Raw genomic sequence first — 25335 nt, forward strand, 5'->3', positions numbered from 1 at the left:
ATAAAAATCTATATTTAACTATATAATAGTACTTAACCAAATCTAGCAATGAATATCTTTAATAGAAAATTTATGATTTCTATTGTCCAATGGATAAAAATTTTCCTAACTTTTATTGACCAATGGATAAAAGGTAATATGTACTTGAATAATATTTTAAATAACCAAATGTCCTTTAGTCATGTGAATATGAGTACTTTATCAAATCTAGTACAAAATATTTTTGATGAAAAATCTAGGTAGTAAATCCATGGTACGTTTATATACATATATAATTACATGGTGGATCTAGGAAAATATTTATTTAGTCCATCTTAGTACTTGCTAGTAAGACTACTCTATTATCCAATGGGTAATATCTACCCTAGTAGTCATTAACCAATGGTTAAAGAAGTAAAGTAATATATATACTTGAATAATATATACATGTACTTTTAGGCATGTGTATATAAGACTATATATAACTATATATATGTACCTTTAACAAAATCTAGAATAGTACTTTAGGTGAAAAAAATCTAGTTTTTCTATTGTCCAATGGACAAAAGTTTTCCTAACTTTTATTGTCCAATGGGTAAAGAAAAGAACTAAAATAATAAAAAAATATAAAATGATTTCCTTGTCCAGGGTTGGAAAGGTTCACAAGGCTCAAAGATGGTCAAAAAGATCCATCTAGGGTTAGGGAATTGTAACTAGGTGAATTGGTAGTTTGGTTTTTCCAACTAGTCGGTTAGAAGCTAACTAGACTTGCTAAGTAGGGTTTCTAGCCAAGAAATATGATTTTAAAGATTTTATTTCACTCACTAGAAAAATATACAAGTGCTTTTATAAGCATACTTGTCTTTAAAAAAGGACCATATTGTCCGGGGTTAAAAGATTCAATTTTTGTAAGACTTAAATCTAATTATGACGGATTATTAGAAATTAAAAAGGAATTTTAAAAGTAATACCAAATAATTTAAAATAAAATTCAAATATTTAATGAAATTTTTATTTACCAAAAATCAGGGCCGTTACAGGGGATATTAGGAGGGGGGATTCCACAATGCCGGCTCAAACCCTAACCATATATAAGCCCCCCTCGGGAGGGGGGGGCGGGGTTACAGAGGAGGGGGTATTATCAAATCCCCCGATTTTTGTCTTCTCAAATCACGTCATAGAACTGGCCCCACGGATTAAAAGGTAGATGAGACAATATGCCTTTATACTATGGCATCCAATCGAGCCCTTAGGTCCTGGTTGGTGTCAAAAGTCCAATTCCATGCGCCTAGCTAGCTAGCTGCCTACACAATAAACACCAACAGTTAAACTGCGGACATCAATTAGCTAAGCTAGCCCTCAAACTCTAGACACCACCAAGTTATTGCTAGAGTGATAACATGATGTGAAATGAGGGATTAAGAGCCCATTCTAGAAAGGAAAAAAAATCTTTATTTTATAAAAAGGTAATTTCAAATTTAAAAATTATGAATTTATTGAAATCTAAAAATAACAATATGAATCTTATTTGAAATATCTCGATAATATCTTTTATACGATGCAAAAAAAAATTGAAAAATTATTTTTCATTTACATTAATTTTGAGTTTGAAAATGTGAAATAAACTACTTATTTTTTAAGAAGATTCATGAAACTAGAAAATTGGGCTAGAGTCCAAAGAAGTGGTTTGTTGGGCCCTTTAATCCAAGCTAAGTCTTTATTAGGTTCCGAATCCATTATTTTAAATGTCTTACTGTTTGCAATCCTTTGATGGACAAAAATACCCTTTGTTCTACCTGCTATTTGCTCCGAGCTCTTCGCGGTTACAGAGCACTCCATCCACATCAAACACAGCCGGCCGACACCTCTTCATCCACACTCGCTTCCCGTCTCCAACAAAACACTTTCTCCTCCAATTTTACACACACCCTCGGCCTCATCACGGCTACACTCCGCCGCCGTTGGAGAGGAGAGGTAGGCCGCATTGAAAACGATCTTCAGAAGTGAGAGAATATGGGAAACTGAGGGAAATCAAATCCAAAATAATTCTGTGTGAATCACCTGCAGTCTGTTTCTCTATTTCCTCTTCTAAACTTGGGTCTGATTTTGTGATGTGAGTTGTCACCAAGAATGGAGGTATCATTGAACAACCAGAGGAGGAAAAGTGGGGTTTTTAATTGCAAAATGGGGATTGCATAATCGAAGAACCTGAGAAAAGTGTTTGTTTGCAATTGAAATTGCAAAAAAAAAAAAAAAATTTGAAATAGCAAAATATTATTCAATGCCCCTGGGGCATGTGTCCCGCGTGGTGCTTCAGGCTTCTTCTCAACCAAACACTTCTGTGAGACTTGAGACTAAATGTAAGGATCTCCCACTTAAAAAAAAGTGTAAGGATCTCACAATAATGTGTGGTGAAACGTTTGGGGCACCACCACATGGTGCCATTGGGCACTGAATAATCTATCTGAAATAGCTGTTGAAGATTTTTTGTATTTATTATTTTAATAAATAAAGAATTTTTACTATACTTTTCAAGTCGTCAAGTTGGGGATAGGCGGTGTTGAGAGAGTGGTGGCGATGGTAAAGTTAGTTGTGTTGGTGCATGGATTTGTCCTTGCGTTCATTGGAGTTGTCAAACTTGATCGTGTCTCGACGGAGCATATGAATTTAATTGTTTTCTGATAAGGTTATCTGTTGCTTTATTTTAGACAGATATAAAAATTATTCAAAATAGATAACGTTAACTTTTTTATTTTAGCACATATAAGGTTCTATGTTGTATTTTTTAAGAGATAAAAAAATAGGTCGATGGTAATAATGTTATTTGTTGTTTTATTTTAAAAGATTCAGAAAATGGATAAGCATGTATAAGGTTATCTGTTACTTTATATTGATTAGATAAAAAGAATAGATCGGTAGTAATAGTGTTATATTTTATTTTATTTTTTGGGAAAATACAAAGAATATAATAGCACATATAAGGCTATGTGTTGTTTTGTTTTGGAGAGAGAAAAAAATAGATCGACATGAATAATGTTATTTTGTGTTTTTTTTTATATGTCATTTTATGGTGTTAGGATGACAAAGTAACACATATAAAGTTATCTTCTTTTCTTTTTAAAATTAGTTGGGTAAAAGTTTGGATTCCCGGGCGTCCGGTCGCGCTGTCCGGACTTTTGTTCAAGAAAATTATGAAAATTTTAATATAGGCTAGAAAAAATATCCCATGAACAACCGTACGAAGAAATTTTATTAAAAATTTTGAATAATTTTGAATTTTAAAACAAATTGTGTTATCAAAACATATTTCGTAAAGAATAGATTTAGGAAGATAACCATATTTTTTGAAGAATTCAGAGTATAAGTTTCGACAAATAACCATATATGTTAATTTTATTAAAAAATTTATATTATAAGTTTAGACAAATAACCATATCTGTTGATTTTGTTGTGAAGGCTTGAAAAAAAGGCTTGAAAAAAAATCCTATGAACAATCATACGATGAAATTTTATGAAATTTGTTTTGAATAGTGACTTTTTAAATTAAAAAAATTGTGTTATCAAAACATATTTCGTAAAGTATAGATTTGGACAAATAACCGTATCTGTTAAAAAATTCAGAGTATAAGTTTAGACAAATAACCATATCTATTGTTTTTATTGCGATTCTAAGGAGCATATATTTCGTAGAGATAACCTTATCAATTAATCTAAATTATAAAAAATTTAAAATAGGCTAGAAAAAATATCCTATGAGCAACCATATGACGAAATTTTATGAAAAAAGAAATTGAATAATGACTTTTTAATTTTAAAAAAATTGTGTTATCAAGACATATTTCGTAAAGTATAGATTTGGACAAATAACTGTATCTGTTGAAAAATTATGAGTATAAGTTTGGGCAGATAACTATGTCTGTTAATTTTATTGCGATTATAAAGAGTACATATTTTACAAAAATAACCTTATCAATTATTCTTTTTGGGATAATACAAAGTATAGATTTGTATAAATAACTATATCTGTTGGTTTTATTGCAATTGTAAAGTGCAAATTTTGCCTAAATAACCGTGTCTGTTGGTCTTTTGGAAATAATTTAAAATATAAATTTTTATTGATAATCATGTCTGCTGATTTTAGTGCGATAATCATAAATTGTGAAATTTTAGGAAAATAGTGAAAATTAAGGTATTTTTTAGTTTGGTGCCACACATAAAGAACACATATTAGGTTATCTAATTTTTATTCAAGTTTCAAACTTGACACAAGTATAAATGTCTTTTAAGTTTCAATGACTCCCTTTCAAAAACAAAAAAACAAAAAAAAGTTTCATTGACTAGTTGACTGTCTTCCTTTTGATATGGTTTGGGATAGGAGTGACAATTGTTAACGGGCCCATAGCACACCTCCAAAATCAACAGAAATATAAGCCCACCTGGCCACCCAACTCTCTCTCTCTCTCACATAAGCCCACCTGGCCACCCAACTCTCTCTCTCTCTCTCTCTCTCTCTCTCTCTCTCTCTCTCTCTCTCCATCCATTTCCGTTTCTATTTTCCGGTGAGCTTTCTCTAGCTTCTACTAGAGAGCCACCACCACCGGTCACCATTCTTCCCGGCAAAGATTCAACCCCTCGCCTGTTAGATCCAAGTTCCATTGTCCGTCCCCATGCACGCGACAGAGGCGGGAACGACTGCTTAAAAAACTTCCTCCCCAGCAGCGACCTTCTGGGCGACGGCGATACACCACTCGGTAGCAGGCTCGCGTCGTTGTAAGGGTACAAACTCAGCCATGGGCTCGTCGCAGATGATTGAGTTGGCGTGTTCTTCACCGAATATACATGAACAGCGTTGGCAGAGAATCTGTCCGGTGTCAGAGTTTTTGACTCGCCTCCGGCGCCTCCACGATCGGCTCCTTTCCTATGTGCGGGTTCCATGGCTAAGAGTAGTTTTTCAATTTGGGCGTGTTTTGTTTGATCGGGTAGGGGAACAAAGTCCTGGTGCCATGTAGGAAAATATTGATGTTCTAATTACATAATTAAACCCTATACAATGGACTCCTGGCCGAAGCTCTCATTTGTCTCGTCATTACTATTGAGATGTTGAGATCAGATGGAGCTACAGTGGAACCGACAATGACCTTGACCCCTCCTAAAAAATATTGAGTATAGTTTTATTTATAGCTTTGTTAATTACTCCATATTTACAACATAAAAATAGATGAAATTTCAAATATATATATATATACACACACACACACACAATCCGGATCCCTTGGATGAGACTGTGGCCGGTACAGGATGAAGATGACAGCCGTTGGATTTAATCCAACGGCCAGGAAAAGAGAAGCCAAAAAACTCGCTGAAAATTACACTTGTCCCCCTCACACTCACACTTTCCCTCTTCTTTTTTCATTTCACGGCTGAAACTTTGAACAGACCAGAGAGACAGAGAGGGGCGAACCAGAACAAACGACGACGAATGAAGATCCACCGAGGTATCTCTGTCATCTTTTTCTCCCGAAAATAAAAATAAAAATCTGGATCGGAAGAAATTTCTCAGAAATTAGGTTTTTTTTTTTTTTTTAGGACGAACGACGAAGAACGAAGAGGAGAAGAAGAACGAAGAAGATCGACTAGAGAACGATGAACATGGTATCTCTGTCATCTTTTTCTCTCGAAAAAATAATAATAATAATTTGGATCGGAAGAAATTTCTCAGAAATTAGGTTTTTTTTTAGGATGAATGACGAAGAACGAAGAGGAGAAGAAGATCAACTGGAGAACGACGAAGATTGAAGCCAGCATCCACCGAGGTATCTCTCTCTCAAAAAAAGGTTTTTTCCCATTTGAAATCGGCAAAAAATTAGAGTGTTTTTTTTTTAGGATTCGAAATCAGCAAACTATACATCGGAGTTTTTTTTTTTTGGGCAGAGTTTGTTACTAAGATATAGGCGACAAATGTTTCTTGATTGCTTCAGTAGATTGGTGGGCAAAATACTTTTGGCTAAGAACAAAAACTATATGAAAATGCAAATGGGTTTGTCCCGTGCTTCGTGCTATGGATGCAAAAAGATCGAGATGAAGTATCCCAACACCAACAAGCTTATTTAATTTTTTGGTCCCCAAAGTATTAGCGAGTGGCCAATTTCGTTCCCAATTTAAACATTTGTCCAATTTCGTCCCCAACGTTTAAAATGTGTGTCAATTTGGTCCTCACCCCTAACGCCGTCCCACTTGTCCGTTAAAATGGAGGGTATTAGTGGTATTTCACCTTAAACACTATAACAAATGAAAAAAAAAAAAAAACGAAAAAAAAACTCAGCCCTCCCAATCCACCACCGACCCAACACGCACACCTGTTCTTCCAAAATCTCCACCACTGTTGAAAACCAAATCACAATACTGAATACTCAGTTCACACATCCTAGTGCATCACAAACCCTATAATCTCAAAGATTCAGAAATCGAAAAGCACAAGGTTTGAAAAACATTACGTCATAGAAGTCATTCAATAGAACATCCCTCGTGTCCGGATGGTCGGTGTTACGACCTAGAATTTTATTTAATTTATTAACTATTTTGGCCATTATTTAATTGGGTATTATGGTTGGGTCCCGATTAATTATTTTTGTGTACTCAATGGGTACAATTGCCGTTATTATAACTACAAGGGTATGAGCTTAATTAACCATAGTAATTTAATTTTTTTTTACCTCAGTTAGAATTTTAGATATTTTATTTAACCTGAATGACTATATTTATGGGTGTTCGATAGTAGTGGGCAGTTTTATAAACGTACTTTTAGGAGATAGGAGATATATACACCGAATAGGGTTGTAGTTGGAGAGAACTTTGGGAGAAGAGGTTTGATAGAATTGTTGTGAGAAAAGAGAAACCGCAGTCACTGGTTCGACGGATTATTGATCAATCGAGTAAGAGGTTTGTCCAATTCATTCTTTGTTCCTCTTTTTCCTTCGTTCCCTTTTCCTCGGTACAATAGTTGAGTTGAACCTGGAGTACATCTTGGATTTATTTCTGGTGTAGTTCGGTGGGGTTAATATATAAAGGAAAAAAATATAGATTCTTGTTTCTAGCTTTACAAAGTTCACTAGCACCAATCGTAACTTTGGGTTCCTGTACGAATGTATGGGTATAGTTTGGGGATTGGTGGCAGTAGGAATGAATTAATTGGATGTAGATTAAAGATTTCGGCTTCGGTATTGTTTCGCTTCGATCAGGTTGAACTAGTCTTAAGTTTGATTAGGTATTATTTTTGGGGCAGCTCGTCTTTTCTTTAGGTAATATTATATTTGGTATAGTTGGTGATAATAGTGCTACATGATTCCTTGCTCAGGTTAGACTCGTTTCGCGTTGTTCGTTTACATTAGCTTTAGACCCAGGTGAGTGGTTAAGCATGTTATGTATTTTCGAACTTCCCCGTGTCCCTTAAATTATTGTTTAGAGATTTTATGATTGGAATTGAAAACCCGCAACTGTTTATTTGATTACTTAAATTGGCATGCAGTAAAATATTTGGTGAAATCCTTTATTGTTTTGATAATCTTTTTGGTGAGAACTTTGTGAATATTGTTGGGAACATTTTTTGAAAAGTCCAGGGAAATTAATCCTCTGTGTGCGGGTGACTCTGGCCATTAGAGAAGAGACTGGGTTAGGCCGGTGACTCTAATGCTCAACGGCTTTCTTTTGCCGGGTCGTTCTTTGGGAAAAGTTCCACGGGCTGCCTACTCGTGGTGACTCAAAGATACGATATTGGATCCAATTATGAGACATTTATTCACTGGCATTTGGTTCTATCGATATTGGTTGTGGTTCACCATTGTTGTTGGAGATTGGTTTGTGATCACCATTGAGATTTATTGGTAAATGATTTATGGCCAAATTTGTTCGTTTGATGCACACCTTTGTATGCCAAAATATGTTAACGTGATAATCTATTTTTAGCCAAGTTTTAGAACATTATTATTATACATGCTTTTACTACTCACTGAGCTCGTCAGCTGACGGATTTATTCCAATTTCATTTTCAGGCAAGTTGGGCAGTTAGGAGGACTCTGACGGCATCTCGGGGATTTCATTTGTTGACCTCCTTAGGGTGTCTCATCTTTTTATTTATTTTTGTTTTAATAATCGCTTCCGCATTCGAAACATTTGTCAAAAAAATATGGATTCTTTTTATTATGGTTGGATCAGTGGATGTTGGTTGTTTCATGGGATGTTTGTGCCCCATGCTTTCTTTTGTTGAACTTTAATGGTTGGAGTTGTTTTTAATAAAAAAAAGTGGTTGGCTGTTTAGTAGTTCTTTGCTTTGGAATTTAATTAAATTTCTTTTTGGAATTTAATTAAATTTCTTTTTAGGCTGCATGTTCTACGAGTTTGAGTCTCGTAGTTCATGGCCGGTCACTTCTCATTTTGGGGTGTGACAGTCGGGGACCAGAAAATGGATGATCTTGGCGAAGTAATGCAAGTAGACCCCCAGCGTGGTGCCGTGAGCGGCGGCAGGCAGCGATCTGACAACCATCAGGGCCCAATCGAGGCGATTGGCGCACGCGAAAAGTCTGGAGAAGGGGACGACAGTCGGGGGCAGCTCGATCTTGTCCCCATCGTCGATGTCCACCTCCACCTCGACGGAGACCGGCTCCCTTTGCGTCGACGACTTGGTTGATTATCTGAGTTCCGTCTGTGCTCCGCCTGCCGGTGAAGCTGACCACGACGACGTCGTTCGCGATGGGGACTGGGACTGGTGATCTGTTTGATTGGGTGGGATTGGAGCGGTGAGAGCGGGGTGGATCGGTGGTGAATTGAGCGGGGAGGATGGGGTGGGATCTGTTTTCCACCTGACAAATTCACATGAACCAGCATCCATTGAGATCCCATAGAGTCACTATTGAAATCTTGAATCCCGAATGATTTCCCATTAAAAGATTAACCGAGAGCGTGATAAAAGAGGCGATTAATAAGATGAAAATACTGAGATTTGAAAGCTCTGGTGGGTCAGTGGTGGTGGATTGGGAGGGCTGAGAGTAATTTTGTTTTTGTTCTTCTTTTTGTTTTTTTGATTATTTTTTCATTTTTTGTATTGCTTAGGATGAAATACCACTCATGCCCTCCATTTTAACGGACAAAAGGGATGGTGTTAGGGGTGGGGACCAAATTGACACACATTTTAAACATTGGGGACGAAATTGGACAAATGTTTAAATTGGGGACGAAATTGGCCACTCGCTAATACTTTGGGGACCAAAAAGGTAAATAAGCCTATCCAAACATGAAAATGCAATCACAACTAGCCAAGAACAACTCACCAATACGTGTCCTTGAAGGGTGCCACTTCCAAAACCAAAAGAGGCCCTGGCCTTTTTAGTTTTCTTTTCCTCGTTAACACACACCACTTGAAGAGGCATCATGAGCCAAGGGAAAAATTCTTTTACACAAGCACAGAATTTTATCCCACTCTGAATTGGAGTCTTGGGATTGACAAATGCCTACTCCAATCCAAAATGCCTACATAGTGGATTAACTTATTAAGATGTTGATTAAAACCTGTCTCATTCTTGAACTAGAAAGGAATGCAATTATGCAGCTACGTGTGTAACAACGACTGGACCTTGTTCGGCATGCCTTTGATCAATGCATGTGCATGTTTTGTTTTTTGCTTTATAGATCTCCTTGACCATTGATCTTAGGTGTATTGTCGAAACCTTAATTTATTCTTTTGTTGCTCGTTGGAGCTGAAACCCTAAGTTCTTATTGTGTTCATTTTTTACGGTTAAACTTGGATTGTGGTCTTTTTTGCTGGTATGAGCTTTGTATTTTGCAAGGAAGGGCTGATTTGAGGCCAATGATGGTTCAGAGGACAACAATCACAATGCAGATGAAGATTGAAGCTATGCAGAAGGAGATTGATGCAATGCAAATGAGAATGAGAAATGGGGGGAAAATGAACTGGAATTACCTTTGGATTGTTGTTTTTTGAATTGTGTCGTACATGTGTGGCAAAAGCGGCAACTAAACTCAAGTAGTCGTAGTAGTAATAGTATGTTTGGGACTATGAAATTGCTTACTGTTGGGATTTGGATTGGTGTATCTAGCTTGGCTTTGAATGTATGGCTAATTTATTTTGAGATCGTTTTTTCTTCTTACCTATGGCTAATTTGTATGGAAAATTAGTTGGACCGTGTTATTTTGTGTCCTAATGAGTTTTTGGCACATAGGGTGGTGCACCGACTCAAACAATTTTTTTTTTTGAACATCAAGTATTTTACTCAATTATTTCACATGACAAGTTTAGGACCTTTATGGCTACGCCTTCAATATCATGAACCTGTCTTCAAAATAAAATTAGAAAGTCCTCAACATAAAATTAGGGTCTCCTCCAGGGAGGGACTGGATGTTGATTTTGTTGTTATATGTGACAGAAAATGTATCATACGGAGTATTTGTATAAGCTGTCTTACATCCCTTTTTTTCAAATGGATTGAAAACTTTTCTTCAAGAACCATGTGTCCTATGACCCAATCTGCATTTAGCTTTAAAACAGGGAGATAAAAAAGACAGAGGTGGAAATCAGGTGCGCCTTAGGTTGAATGTCTGAAATAGTTCAAAAGACATGGAAATAAAGGTGGAGGAGAGCGGATAAAAAAAAAAAAAAAAGGTAGAGGAGAGAGGTGGAGATCAAAGTGAGATGCTTTCGAGAATATATGAGGAGTCCACTACCCCTCACTGGTTGGGCTATTTTACCTCTTAGTCCCCCTAAAGTGTTTGTTTCAACTCTGTTTCGAGGGCGTCTGGCTATGATGCTCCCAAGCGGTTTGGGAGCATCATACTCCCATTGTTTTTAGCCGTCGGATGCTATGGGTTTAATCTCAGCCATTGATATAAAACTCCTCCTCTCTCTCGTTTACCTCCTACTCCCGGTTACCTTTGACTGAAAATCATGCCCTAATCTTTTGCCCCTCCTCCCTCCCTCCTCTCTCTCCTCACGCCTCCACAGCCGAAAACTCCATGGCTCCCAAACGCAGCTCCACGACTCCTCAAAAGCTCCCTAACGCAGACACTCCCAGATGCCTTTCAACAATGGTGGAAACCTTCATAGCTCCTATACCTCCTGACCTCCACAGCCCAGGTAACTCTCTCTCTCTCTCTCTCTCTCTCTCTCTCTCTCTCTCTCTCTCTCTCTCTCTCTCTCCATTGACAACAATGAGTTTGCTCCTTATCTGCCATCCTAGGGTTAAAAATGGGTTTGTAGAGCTACAACCCTTGGATCTGTGACAAGGCCACACTATAACAAATAGTGGCAACAATAGCAGTCATTGAGTTGAAGGACACGGAAAGAAGCGGAGGATGAAATTACAGCGTTTCGTTAAAATCTTCCATAGCATTCCACCCAAAATCAAAGCACCAAATCTTTTTCCGCTCAAAATTCGTTCGGTGCGCTTCTGAAATTTCAATCGATTCCTTGATTGGCGCCCCACTCTATTCATGTGAACCGGTGTTACTCTCTTATGGATTCATCTCTAGTTAAGCTAGGGTCAATCGAGAGTTCTTCTTCCACCCAAAGGTTTGTTCTCTTTTCTCTCTTTTCCAAAATCTGTATGTCATACGTAGTCCTTACTAACAATCACATTTTTCCCTCTTTCGTATTCGGAGAAGAATCAAAAGCCATTGTTTGATTTTTTGCACCAGTTGAAGCAAAGAATCATTGTCCGCGGAAGCCATCACCAGGTTCAATTTGATTTTTTCCCTTAATGCTTACCAAAAGAAAAGACTAGGGTTTTTAATTTCATCCATTAGCTTGTGAAAGGTAATAAGTGTTAGGGGTTTGTGCAGATTACACACTGAAAGTGTTGGAATTAATTGCAATTGGGCTTTTTGTTCTCATTCGGATATGATTATTGGGACTTTTGTTTTGCCCAGAAAACCTGAGAATAATAACTTGGGTTTTCAATTATTTCCCTTGAAAGGAGGTGGTCTGATTTCCATTAGTTCAGATCTGATTAGGTTTTGTGGTACTTCTGTAGCAAAAGAGAAACAAAACCTTTGATATACTGCCACCTTGTTGAAACCACAGCACTTTAAACCATAATCAAAATCCAAAACCAAATTCTCTAGAGATTGTCTTTGCTCGCCATATATCTATCTAATCAATCCTTTACTAGAGACCCACCAATCAATAAGGGCGAACTGATGAGCACAAAATACTGACACTTAGAGGCCCCAATTTTATATGTTGTTAGTTCCTAATTATTCTTAATTGACTAGTATGATTATCTTTTTATTCATTTTCATTATACAATTGTGTTTTTGCAGGAAAAGATAATAATCTCAATTATTTGGTCTCAAAGCCGAGCTCGTGGTTAAAGTAGTCAAAGTGCAATCCAAAAGAATCTAGTCCCGGAAGAATTCGGGCTAATGGAAGGCAAAATAAGGAATGATATTAGATACTGCCTAATAAATAGAGTTTGGGAAGGAAATAATTATATTTACCTAAGGTCAATTTCTAGCATTATATATAGAAAAGCAGAGAGTTCGGCCAGAGGGGATTACGCCGCGCAGCACCATCTCAGCATTCAAGGCCACGGCTGGAGAAAAGAATACAGAGCAAAAGAAAAATATTTGTAAGATTATTATTATGAATTTTAGTCGAATGATTCATTTGTTTTTATCTATGAGAGGCTAAAATCTTCAACTAGGGTTAAGGATGAAACCCTATAAGTTTTATTGAGTAATTTTATGCGAATGATTTTTCCTACGTGCGTTCATAGTTTATTGTTCTGATCTCATTAATTAATTGGGTTGAAACTCGAATATGGATTCAATCAGAATGGGTTTTTTTCCATGATTTGATATCACCTGATTAATCGAATTGCTTGGTTTATCAAAATTTATATTTAAGTATGGAATATCTATTGTGATTTGTTTTATGCGGATACAGTTGATGATTTTGGCTTAAACTTACGAAGTAGAGGAGGAGCACATATTGTCGATATAAATAAAAAGGGCTCAATGACATATTATCCATGATGATTAAGATTAGCTTCTAAATCTTTGTGTGGAAATTATAGGAAAAATCATTGCATAAGATTAGTTGCTACATATTTGTGGGTGTGGATTCCAAAACCTTAGTTACTTTTCTCAACCGGCAATCTCACTATTTTTCCGTGCTATTTTAATTATTATTTTGTCATTGTTTTATTTAAATTCTTAGTTTAAAAATCAATCACAATTTTGTCAACTAGGTTAGGGTTAATTGATTTAAGTTTATTTAGTTTTTCTACAAAAAATCACCAAGTCCCTGTGGGTTCGACCTTGCTCTTGCATTACTATACTTCGGTACGATTCGTGCACTTGCGAGTACATTAAAATTTCACATCACGAACATACAAAAACATGGCTATCTTTTAGCAAATAAAGACTAGAGGATATATATTACTGTGTTCTTACTAAATGTCACACACTCTTGTGCCCTTAATTTTAGTTGTATACTCCAAAGATCCAACCTTAGTGGGTCAATCAGTTTAAATCGATTTTGGTCTTATAGAGAACTCTTTTGCCCCACATTGCTGAATTACATTGTGACCACTCCACCATCATGTAAATTGCCTTTGCTTATGTACCAGTTCCCTCCCTCTTTCCCCACTCCACCATCACATAAATTGCCTTTGCTTATGGACCAGTTCCTTCCCTCTTCCCCCCTACGCAAGTCTTGTCCTGATCAATTTGGGACATTGGATCGTAGAATAAGTATTGAGAAACGGGCATTTTGAATCTAGTTCTATGGAGATTAATAGCCATGTTCTCGTGTCTTCCGGTATGACAATTAGATGAATCCAACACTTAAATGCATGTCAGCACTCAACACCTTTATGTGAGTTATGTATCATAGCTTTGAGTTCTGTAATTATTATTGTATTGGAAAAAGAATGGCACGAGCAATATAAGTTTTCATCTTGATTATGGCATGCACACCTAGTACTTCGATTTGAAGCAATTTAATGAGAAAGAATCTGCTAAGGAAACAAATAAGTCTTTGAATTTGATCTTGTGGTTACAAGTTCTTGGCTCACTCATTGTTTCTAATTTTTGCTTATATGTGTTAAATGTAGCTAAAATTCAAGTCTGAAGAGGGTAGGAACGACTTGCTTTTGGAATTGATCCTTTGTGGGGAGAACAACTACATGAATGTTTTAATTTGAAAGGCTCAACAAAAATATTCCAGCACTAGAAGGAAGATTTGATGACAGTTGGGGCCGGGAGACTTACAATGGTAGATGTCTCTGTTTGTGGGATGACACTTGTAAAGTGCAAATACTCTCTTTTTGTGATATGACTCATGTTAACATTAAACGTGACATATTAAGTAAACAGTAAATGGCTCCTGTAAGCACTAATTGGCATATGTTGCCTTTTTTGTATGATTCATGAGACAAATAATGGTAGATGGCTCTTGTTTGATCAATGGTGACTCTCTTTGGTATATGCTTTGTGGCATTGTTATTGGGTATGTCATGAACAAGTTGTTTTGTAATGTTGTTGAGTATGTTTGATCAATGTTTTGGGGCGTTGTTGTTGGGTATGTGCCTTGGTAGCTCTTGTTATTGGATATGTTTGATCAATGCTTTGTGGCATTCTTGGGTTTGTCGTGAACAGGTTGTACATACCATTTCAATTTATGTTCTTACCATATAAACAAGGTGTGCTAACTAAAATCTGTGCATATTTACTATGAAAAAATGGTTCTTTTACTGAAATTTGGATATGCTTAGTGGGTAAGGCATGAACTAGGAGTACGTACCATTTCTATAGTCATACTTACTACAAATACAAGGTTCTCATACTAAAATTTGGATATGTTTATCACGAAAAGATTGTACATCTATTTTAGTGGGAAATGCATGAACTGGGAGTACCTACCATTTCTATAACTATATTTATCACGCCCTCATTTTTCAACATAAATAACAATACCATTTTAAATACAAATCCTCACAATAATACATACAATACCCCAAAATACATTACAGTTTCCAAATTCACAAGTATGTCCACCCGATACAATATTCAAAAAAAAAATAGAGAAAACAATATAATGCAATTTGTTTTACGAAGATAGACAAGTACTTCCGAAAATAACTTTAGTCTGTGATATCTGCACGCACTCCAAACTCTCCATGACTGCGCCCCTGTGATGTACCTGAAATTGATAGGTTGAGCTACACTAGCCCAGTAGAGAAATCAATACGCAAGTTATAGGAAAATATGATGAGTTATGCATCTAGAGTGAGTAACGACAGATAAGCCCAAGTACACAAGATTGTCAACAGCAGGACACTATGATCAGGGATTTTAGACGACCTATGTGAAGGATCTATCTACTCATACTTCAACAAGAACCATCAATATTCTTGCATCATTCCAAGTAAATCAACATTAGCTTTAGTACCGTTTCATTACATCTCATACAATTTCACAATCTTTCACATTTTCCCATTTCATCACCAAATCCCATTCCTCATTATCATCAGTCATCAGAATCTCTTTTCATCAACTTCATAAACCAATTTCGTGTCATGTGTCTGAGCCTAAGCTCCTGCCAGGCACTTACTCGAAAACGAGCCCTGAAAACATACAATATGAGCATTTAGCTCCTGCTAGGCATTTACTCATTTTAGAGCCTTGAAAGCAAATGATATGAGCATTTAGCACCTGCCGGGCTAATTATGGGACCCCGATATCCCCTGCCAGGCACCCACCCGTCGATGGGCTCCGAATGTTCTCGTCGTGTCCAAATGTTGTTCACATTTCAATTCGCGTTTCCAAGTTGCAAGCACCAAACCATCCAGTCATTTCTCAATTTAATCAAACAAGTACTTCTCTACCAATTACGCACGTCACAATATTTCTTATAGTCTACGATGTTCATAGACTCTTTTACGCTACTATAGCCTTTACGACGATACTCCAACTATGCTAACGAAAAATCAATGGCACAGACACGTTTGACGAATCGTATGATACGATCTTTCAAACTTAGGAATGATTTTCAGATATTCTAATTTTCAGCAGAGCAGTCCATGTTCAAAAATTTATTAAAAATAGCATACTCAATATTTTTCAATGATTCCAACACCAAAACATCTCCAACTTACCCATCTTTAAAACCTATAAGGACCCATAACCAATAGGGTCGCTCAACCATAACAAACGTTGAAAAATGCAGCTCTGTACGCTGCCTAAATTTCCAGATTTCAGTCCAATCTTCTAAAAATCACTATAAATCGAGTTCTTAATATTTTTGAGTGATTCCAATCTCAATAGTTGCGCGATTGAACGAAGCTTATAAGTCACGAAGGAACCCTTGTCAAATCTGCAATCCAAGGGCGGTTAAACAGGGGTTTACCAAGGCTACACGAATCTGTCACGCAGCATGACAGATTGACACTCCTCCACTCAAACGATCATAACTTTCTGTGTACTAAGAGTTTTAAGACGATTCCAGTGGAAAATGAAAGCTAACTTCAAAACCTTCGAACCGATACAAAATTTGCATAAAACGGACATCGGACGAGGAAGTTATGACCATCCGAAGTGGGCTGAAACCCAGAAAACGAGACAGATTGTAGACCAGTATTCTAAAAATCACCATAAATTCAATTCTCAACGGTTTTGGGTGATTCCAGCGGCATTAGAACAGGCTTTAAGTCTAATCTATTTCATACGAAGGAACCAAAATTCAAATCTAAGTTTAAGAAGGCGTAAAACCCCAAAAACGCAGGCCCTGTTCTGCTGATTTTCGGAAATGGAAGGAACAAGCTTAAACAACGAAGCAAGATACGATCTAGGTACATAAACAGGGCCGGCCCAAGGATTTTGGGTGCCCAAGGCCAATAAAAAAATGTGTGCCCTTAAAGAGTTAATACTTAACAATTTTTACAGCAACAATCACAATACAAAAAAGCCAAACCAATATAAAGTTCTACTAATCATTATATACGAACACAAAATACAAAATCTCCAAATAGGCAAATACATATTATCTCAAGAACGCATGAGTGTCACTTGAATATTACTCGTCTTGCATTTCTAGAAGCAAAACTATCAATTAAATTTGTATAATCCACCTCTTTCACCAAGTCATTTTCAATTGATAACATGGCTAACCCATTTAGTCTTTCTTGTGACATGGTTGATCGAAGGTAATTTTTGATCAACTTCAACTTTAAAAAGCTTCTTTCTCCCGAGGCAACACTAACCGGTATAGTCAAAAGCACTCTATACGCATTCCATGTATTTGGGAAAGAGTCCGCCGTAAGTTTGATAAAATTGAGCACTTCAATTGGTTTCTGCACTCCTCTTGGCAATACTTGTTTCAAGCATTTCAACTCTACAAACAAATCTCTCCCATCAATATCGGAAACCCCGCCATGCTTTAAAACTTCTTCAAGGTTGGTACAATTATTTTTCAAGCATTCATCACTCGAACTCGCCTTTTCCAAATCAAACAAGAAACCAAAATTCTTCTGATACACTTCAAATTGTTGGAACCTATCTTTGTAGGAAGAAAGAGCTTTATCCACAATTACCAAGAAGTAATTCACTTTCATTGATTCTTCAGCAGAGTGTGTCACCTCATCCGCAACATCTTCATCAAATTGCTTCTTTCTTTGAATGATGCGCTTTTCAACAAACTTAGGTTCAATCCCCATTTCATTCGCCATTTCCGTAGCATCAACCATTGCCTCCGCAAAACCAACTTTTCTGTAGTTCTCAAAATAATCAATCAGGCCTTTTAACTTCTCGATAGCAAGGTATATGCACATGTCTTCACTTTGAAGAAACTTGCTCACAATGTTAACAGCAAACAACAACTTGTACCAAATAGCCATGGCAAACAAGAACTCAAAATTCTCAAGTTCGTTCTTTGCAAGGGATTTAGCTTCACTTTGTGCTATCGACTCTGTCGTCGTGTCGTTTGCCAAGTCTACCAAAGCATCTCTTAGTTTTGAGGGATTGTATCTTATCGGCTTGATGCTTTCAATGCGACTTTCCCAACGTGTTTGTGACAATGTCTTAAGCGTGAGACCCTTTACATCTTTCAAATTGTCTTTTAAAATTGCCCACCGTTGGACTGAAGAGGAAAACAACACATATAGACGTTGTACCACTCCGAAAAATGTTTTTGCTTTAGAACAAGAGTTGGCCATATCACAAAGAACAATATTGAGACTATGGCAACCACATGGGGTATAGAATGCTCTTGGATTTACTTCAAGTACTCTTGTTTGCACACCCTTATTTTTCCCTTTCATGTTAGAGCCATTATCGTAACCTTGTCCCCTTAAATCACCAATATCAAGTTGAAGGCTAACTAATACTTCTTGAAGTGCACAAAATAGCCCCAATCCCGTCGTGCCATCCACCTTCAAAAATTCTAAAAAGAACTCACTCACCCTCACCTCTATTGGATTTGTTGAAATATCCACACATCGTATGACAAGGGACATTTGTTCTTCATGACTTACATCTGGGGTACAATCAAGTATAACTGAATAATATTTAGCGTCTTTGATTGTTGCAACAATTTTACTCTTCACTTCCGCCGCTAACATCTGTATCAACTCGTTCTGGATTTTGTAACTGAGATAATGGTTATGAATCTCACCCTTTTCAATTCGCCTCAAGTGCTCTTGCATTACTAGATCAAATTTTCCCATCATTTGAATAAAACATAAAAAATTTCCATTATTCCTTTGGTAAATCTTTTCATTTTCTCCACGAAATGGTAGATTATTCTGCGCAAGTGCTTCCACAAGAGCAATTTCTCTCAATAATACCCCTCTCCAATGTTCCCTCTCTTTAATGACTCGTTCTTGAACACTTTTGTCAATTGTTTGATTCTTCTGAAATCTTCGTTCCAACTCAATCCATTTGTTCATGCACGTGAGGTGCTCCCAATTAGTTTCATGACTTTTAAGCCTATCACCAATATTTTTCCAGTCTTGAAATCCATCATTGGCCAATTGAGTCTTGTTTCCTTCATTCTTGAATAATTTGCAACAAAAGCAAAATACTTTATTCAAAGCCTCCGAGTATACTGGCCATTTTCTATCGTGTTTCTCTCCATTGGGTAAATGGCGAATATAGTGCACAGAAGAGAAATATCTACTCTTCTCATTGTCATCCTTAGGAAAGGTAGCATCACCATTTCTTCTTACGGGACCTCTTTCAACCAATAAGTCCCTTAATTTTTGATCCATGTTATCCCAATTACATGGATCATCAATGTTCACAAGAGCGCATTCAACATTCAATACGAGAGGGGAAGGGTTTTGAGGCACCCCTCTCGCCCAATCCGGAGATCGGTCTCTACTTAGGCATTTGCGAAAACGTTTGCGATTCTGTTTGATTAATCAATTCTTTTAGCCAATTAGGGGCGGGGAACTGTTTAATGTGGATTAAAATTGTAACATGTTTGCAGGATGTGAATGATAGCATGGATGAGCAGTTAGTATAGGATGAGAACAGACTGCTGTGAGAATTTAAACAAACTGGAAGCCCCTGTTTTGGAATGACGTGCGCAGGAGGAAATCAGCAGCCACTGAACAAGTCACTGCATGCTGTTCACTCCTGCATGCGCAACTCTAAGACACGCGCGCGCCAGTGAGCTCAAACCCACAGCTCTTATTCTCAAACCCTCTGGGCTTTTGAAGGACCAGTGCACACCCAGGACAAATCAAGCAGTTTACAGGCAGCATAATATACAGTTCTAAGCAGTTTAAAGGCTAAAAAACCCTACAAATTAACAAAACACCCCATAAACAGTGTGGGAACAAAATAATGGCCTAAAACCAAGTTACTCGTGCAAGGCCACTCACTGGTCAAAGGCAGACTATAGTGCGAGTATGGCACTCCGTCGCGCAATGGTGCACTCTGGCGCGCGATGGTGCGCTCCGGTGCGCGATGGTCTGAGCCTTTTAACTAGTGTGTGGTTTACATATTTTTGGGTTCTGGGACATGTCCAGAATGATCCCAGAGGTACTCTAAAACAACAGAAATGCAAATTAACTACAAAGCTAACAGTTTTTACTAAGGAAAGCAGTAAACTAGTTTTTTACATGCTTGCAAAGTGATCTATACGTAAATAAATACACAAAACAGTAGGACACCAATCCCCACGCGGTCCATCGCACGCAACCACAGAGTGTCGCGCGCGAGAGTGGGACTATCGCGTGCTGGTTTGTACCATGACGGTTTTTGAAACCTTTCCAGTTTTAGGACCAGACATGTATTGATTACCAGCTTTAACCCTGCCAGCCCCCTTCAGGAATCAGAACAGAAAACAGAATAAATGTACGCTCTACCTTTGGTTTTTGAGTTTTGAAAGGTGTTTGAGCTTTGAGATTTGAGGCTTGATTGAGGTGTTTAATGATTGGAGGAGGAAGAACAAGGAAGAACATGCTATGTTCTTGGATGCCTTTGTATCTCTTTAGCTTAAAAGAGTACAAAGTGGTAACCTTTTTGAGTATGTATTTTTTGTAACCCCTTTGAAAGAGAAACTGTAACGCCCTGATTTTCGGGAATAAAATCGGAGACAAAATATTAATTTTTGAAAATTAGTTAAATTAAATTCAAAATTCAAAACGGATAATTCATCCTAAAAATTCATCTATTAAAAACCATAGTAGAAATACTGAAATTAGTCTTTGTAGTAATAAACTAAACAAAATAATCGAGTCGTCTTCTAGGTTTGATACGGATCCCAAGCATATCTCAACTCCCGCCTATGAATTCTTCTCTGCATAGAATTGCTCACTTTCGGGATTCTGTGTCTCTTCTTGATTTTCTACAAAATCTGGCACGGAAGCAAGGCAATCCGTACCTGAGTGAAAGAGTTCACCCCGTAGTATAATCCAACCCAACTACCCCTCTTACTTTACAGTTAGCAAGCAGCAGGATAATAGTAGTGCGAAAAAGTAAAACAGAGTTTGTTCCACATAAACAGTTTATTACTATCCATTAACTTAACGTGTAATCTAAGATCTCCTCTGCGGGATCTTTCCTCCCCAACCGCTAGCTATGCCATGTCCCATGAGCTCACTTTCTTTTGTTGTCGCGGATTGCACCTAAGTTATATACCCAGTGTGTATACCTCTCATTACAACAAAAGAAAGCTTATCATGCCCGAATAATAACTAGGGTTCGCCTATCTTATTGCACCACATCACAATCATCATATTCATCACTGGGCTTACTTTGCCAGTATCAATTCATCACTGGACACCCGCCAATTTCAATTCATCACTGGGCTTACTTTGCCAGTTTCAAACCATCACATCTAACTCATCACATCTCAAAATTCCGCCTGCAGGCATTCTAAAGAAAGCAAAACTTTCCAATTCATCCATTACCTAGCATCGTCTAAGTGAACTCTATTCGCACACCACCCTATGTCTCTAGGGTCCATTCTAACATTCAAATCAAGTGTCGGTGCAATATACAATTAAATCAAATAATAATTAAAACAATTAACGAGCAATGCAATCACACAACTTTTTATGAATGGGCCATTGCCCTTATTCTTATTTGGTACAATGTCAATAATGAAGTGGAATTTTTATTAAAAAATTAATAAAATATTTTCTAGGCTCTCATTAATTATTTCTAAGTAATTAGATTTATTAAAAACTAATTAAATACATTAATTAGATAAAAATATTAGAATAATTAACATGACCCTAATAAGAGTCCTAAAGGTCCTATGCAACCAGTTGCATGTAAAAAAGTTGGGTTCGGAGGGTCGTGGAATTAATTTAAATGAAAGCGTTAAATAAAGTGACCGAAAGTGAAGTAAATAGATAATAAATAATTTACTATTAAAAATATGTTGAGATTAACAAAGTTTCACCTTCAGGATGTATGGAGTCTAAATAAAATTACTCGGGCGTTAATAATAAGGTTTATAAGGTCGTAAAGTAATTTCGATTGGAAATACTATAAAAATAACAATAAATAAAAAATTTAAAAAAAATTATTAAATTAACAAGTTATCATCTTTGAGATGCAAGGAGTCTAGAAAAAAATAGTTTGGTTGTTAATACGTTGTTTGGAAGGTTGTAACTATTTTTCGTTTGTAAATTTTGAAAGATAACTAATAAATAATTTAATAAATAGATAATTAAATAAAAAAAATATGACCTTAACAAGTTATGATCTTTGAGGTATAAAAAGTCTAGGAAAAATAGTTCGGGGGTCAAAAACGGTGTTCGGGTCGATAATTAGGATAGGATAATTATATTAGTATATATCTAATAAGGATATTAATTTTATTATTATGAATATTACTTTTTAAATGATATTATAAATGATAAAATTACGGGTCGTTACAGAAACAAAGGGGGATATATAGGAGAAGATGATAGTGAATCTGGTTGGTGCAAGAAGAGGAGTTCAGCCAGTCCACGAGGCTGGCTGAGGTTTACTTGGTGGTTAAGCTTACCAGCTGATAAAGGTGATGGGGACAGCTTTGACCGTCGCGCGAGGGAGTCAATTCGGCGCGCGATGGTGCGCCCTGGCGCGCGATGGTCAACGGTCAAGCTCCGTCGCCCGCGAGAGTCAGTCCGTCGCGCGATGGTGCGCTCTGGCGCGGGATGGTTGCGCCCTGGCGCGCGTGTACCACCTACTCACGCTTTGGTCAACAGTCAAGCTTTGACCATTGACCAACACTTGTCAAGTTGATCTACGCGCGCAGGCTTCAAATCAGCGCGCGTTAGTAGGGTTTTTGGCTTTTGAAGTGGCTTAGGCTAGGATTAGGTTCAAGGGTTTTGCAAATACTCAAAGCTCAAACACTTATCATTCCCGGGGTGTTCTTGATCCAATTCATCATCGGGGAATCAAATACCGTAAGTAAACTAATCTGGAAGTCCAGATTGGGGTGTCTACACAAGGGAAGTGACAACGTTTAAATTATGTTTAGTTAAAAAAAAACGTTGAAATTCCATCACACCTTTCCCCCTTTCCATGTCTCCATATTCAGTAATAGTATCTTCAAAAGAGCTAGCAGCTTGATCTTACACAAGGGTAGCCCACATTTAAGTTTTAAGTGTAAATTCTATTCCACCACCACTAACGAGTGGGCTCTACCGTGCGTATATTGTAGTAATATGAACCATTTATCTTGTAGTACTCGTAAGGTAGTATATCTTCCCAAAAAATTAGCTTTATCGAACATTGATAGATATATAAAAAATTGAAGTTTGGTTTAAAAAATAGACAGTAGATAAGTTTAAAATTAAATTATCCACTGCCGTCTGTTTTATAAATTAAAATTTAATTTAGACGGTAGATAAGTTTAAAGTTAAATTATCCATAGCTGTTTATTCTATAAATTAAAATTTAATTTTTAATATATCCATTGATATCTGATAAACATAACTTTTTTGCGTGAATGTACTACTATACAAGTCCTACAAGATGAATGATTCAGATTACTGAAAAAAATACGAGGTGGGGCCCGCAATGCGTGGTGGAATTCCACCTAAGGAACAATTAGAGTAGCAAAACACTGTTGATTTTAACTCTCGCCCTTCATTAAATTGATTGTCAACCATTCAAACAGGATTTGAGAGAAATCTTGATAAAAAGGAGACACCTCTTCAAATAGACAAATAGTATAACGAATATGAGAAAAATCTTGGTAAACAGGGAACAACACCCCGGCCGGCTGCTTTGAGAGAGGGCCCAAACACTTAAAGGCCTTATAGAACGGCCGGGAAAAATAAATAAATTTAAGGACTAGTAGTATTTTTTTGGTAGTGATGAGCGTACAATTTCTCCTCTTCTGCAATGTCACTAAGATCCCAATTAATTTTCGTTATATATTATTATTATTAAGATAAGAAGTTTTTTTTCTATCCTTCGTGTTGATATAAAATGTTAACAAGTGGATTTTGGCATTAATACAGGAGTGGCGTCAATGATGATGATTCATAGACCCAACCCAAAAATCTCAACCTTTAATGATAAAAAAATCTAATTAGAGGAATTGATACTTGGTTAAATCACAGTCTAGATTTTTTTTTTTTTTAATAACAGCAAACAAAGTTTTATTAAAAATCTTTACAAAGGGAACATCAAGATGGGGGGAGGAGAATCCAACCAAAGGTGAGATGAGAAAGTAACAAAAAAAAAATCTATTGAGACAAAGCCCAAACACACCTTAAGGACCAGGTTCCAAATAAAAGCCTCAAATAATAACCATGGTCTAGATTCATTGGTTAATGATATTCCTTTCTATTTTTAAGATTGTAGTCAATATTGATAATGTTCTTTTGTTTTTTTTGTTATTTGTTAGTATTTGTTTTTGAGTCATGTCCAGGGATGTTGAATTCCAAAGTGAAATAAATTTCGAATTCGGGGGGGGGGGAGGGGGGGGGGGGGAAACACTTAGATAAATTAGTAATGGTGTTACACACTTCAGGAATTCAGGGGGGACACTTAGGGCACCAGAATAGCTAAAAGAACATTTTTAGGTATTTTACCAAACTAATACACAAAAACAAGACTGCACCAGAGTCGGGAAACATAAAGGTATTTTCCCTTTATGAAATTAGCTCGGTACATATACCGATCAACTGTTCACAAGTAATACATTAAAATTTTATTTTATTTTCTCTCTCCTCCCAACCACTCTCCCCTTCTATCTGGTTCTTCCTCTCTGCACCTTGTTCTCCAGGATGTTTTGGCTGATTACAACATGAATCAGAGACGTTTTCTTAAATCAACGGTTGAGGAGCCCCTGTTTTAGGAGTTTATTTGTAGTCTCAAATTTTCTCTTCTCAAACTGTATCAACTGTACCCAGCAAAGTTGAGGATGGAAGGTTTAAAGAGACGATCGACGCCGATATTCTTCAATGGCGATGTCCGACGACCTCAATCACTCTTGGTCCGGTGACCTCAATCTCGCTTCGCTCGTTCCGGCAACCTCCACTACGATGGCGATGGCATAAATAGGCTGAACCAAGCATATCCATTGAGGTGTGTGTATGTGTGTGTGTGTGTGTGTGTGTATATTTATGTATTATGAATATTTAATGGATAGAGAGGAGAAGATAGAGAGTCCAGTGCAAGGTGAAAGAGGAAAGTGGAGAGGGGGGGGAACACTTAGGGCATGTGCACCAGAGTAGCTAAAAGAACCTTTTTAGGTATTTTACCTAACTAATACACAAAAACAAGACTGCACCAAGCTCGGGAAACATAAAGGTATTTTCCCTTTACGAAATTAGCTCGGTACATATACCGATCAACTATTCACAAGTAATACATTAAAATTTTATTTTATTT

At 37.0% G+C, this 25335-nt stretch overlaps 1 protein-coding gene and 1 long non-coding RNA gene across 2 annotated transcripts; one reads left to right on the forward strand and one right to left on the reverse strand.

Annotated features, from left to right (window-relative positions):
• The first annotated feature begins 11589 nt into the window (after positions 1 to 11589).
• LOC131310035 (uncharacterized) lies at positions 11590 to 14473 on the forward strand. Its single transcript, XR_009195088.1, has 2 exons — positions 11590 to 11721; positions 14103 to 14473. It is a non-coding gene; the product is annotated as an uncharacterized LOC131310035 (long non-coding RNA).
• Positions 14474 to 17051: 2578 nt separating this feature from the next.
• Positions 17052 to 19253, reverse strand: LOC131309514 (uncharacterized). Its single transcript, XM_058336134.1, has one exon. The coding sequence runs from the start codon at positions 19251 to 19253 to the stop codon at positions 17052 to 17054; it is 2202 nt and encodes a 733-aa protein (XP_058192117.1).
• Positions 19254 to 25335: the final 6082 nt, after the last annotated feature.

This window comes from Rhododendron vialii, chromosome 12a, assembly GCF_030253575.1.
Source record: "Rhododendron vialii isolate Sample 1 chromosome 12a, ASM3025357v1".
Lineage (NCBI taxonomy): Eukaryota > Viridiplantae > Streptophyta > Magnoliopsida > Ericales > Ericaceae > Rhododendron > Rhododendron vialii.

Coding starts and splice junctions, on each gene's coding strand:
- LOC131309514 (XM_058336134.1), bottom strand. CDS start 19,253: ATGGATCAAAAATTAAGGGACTTATTGGTTGAAAGAGGTCCCGTAAGA.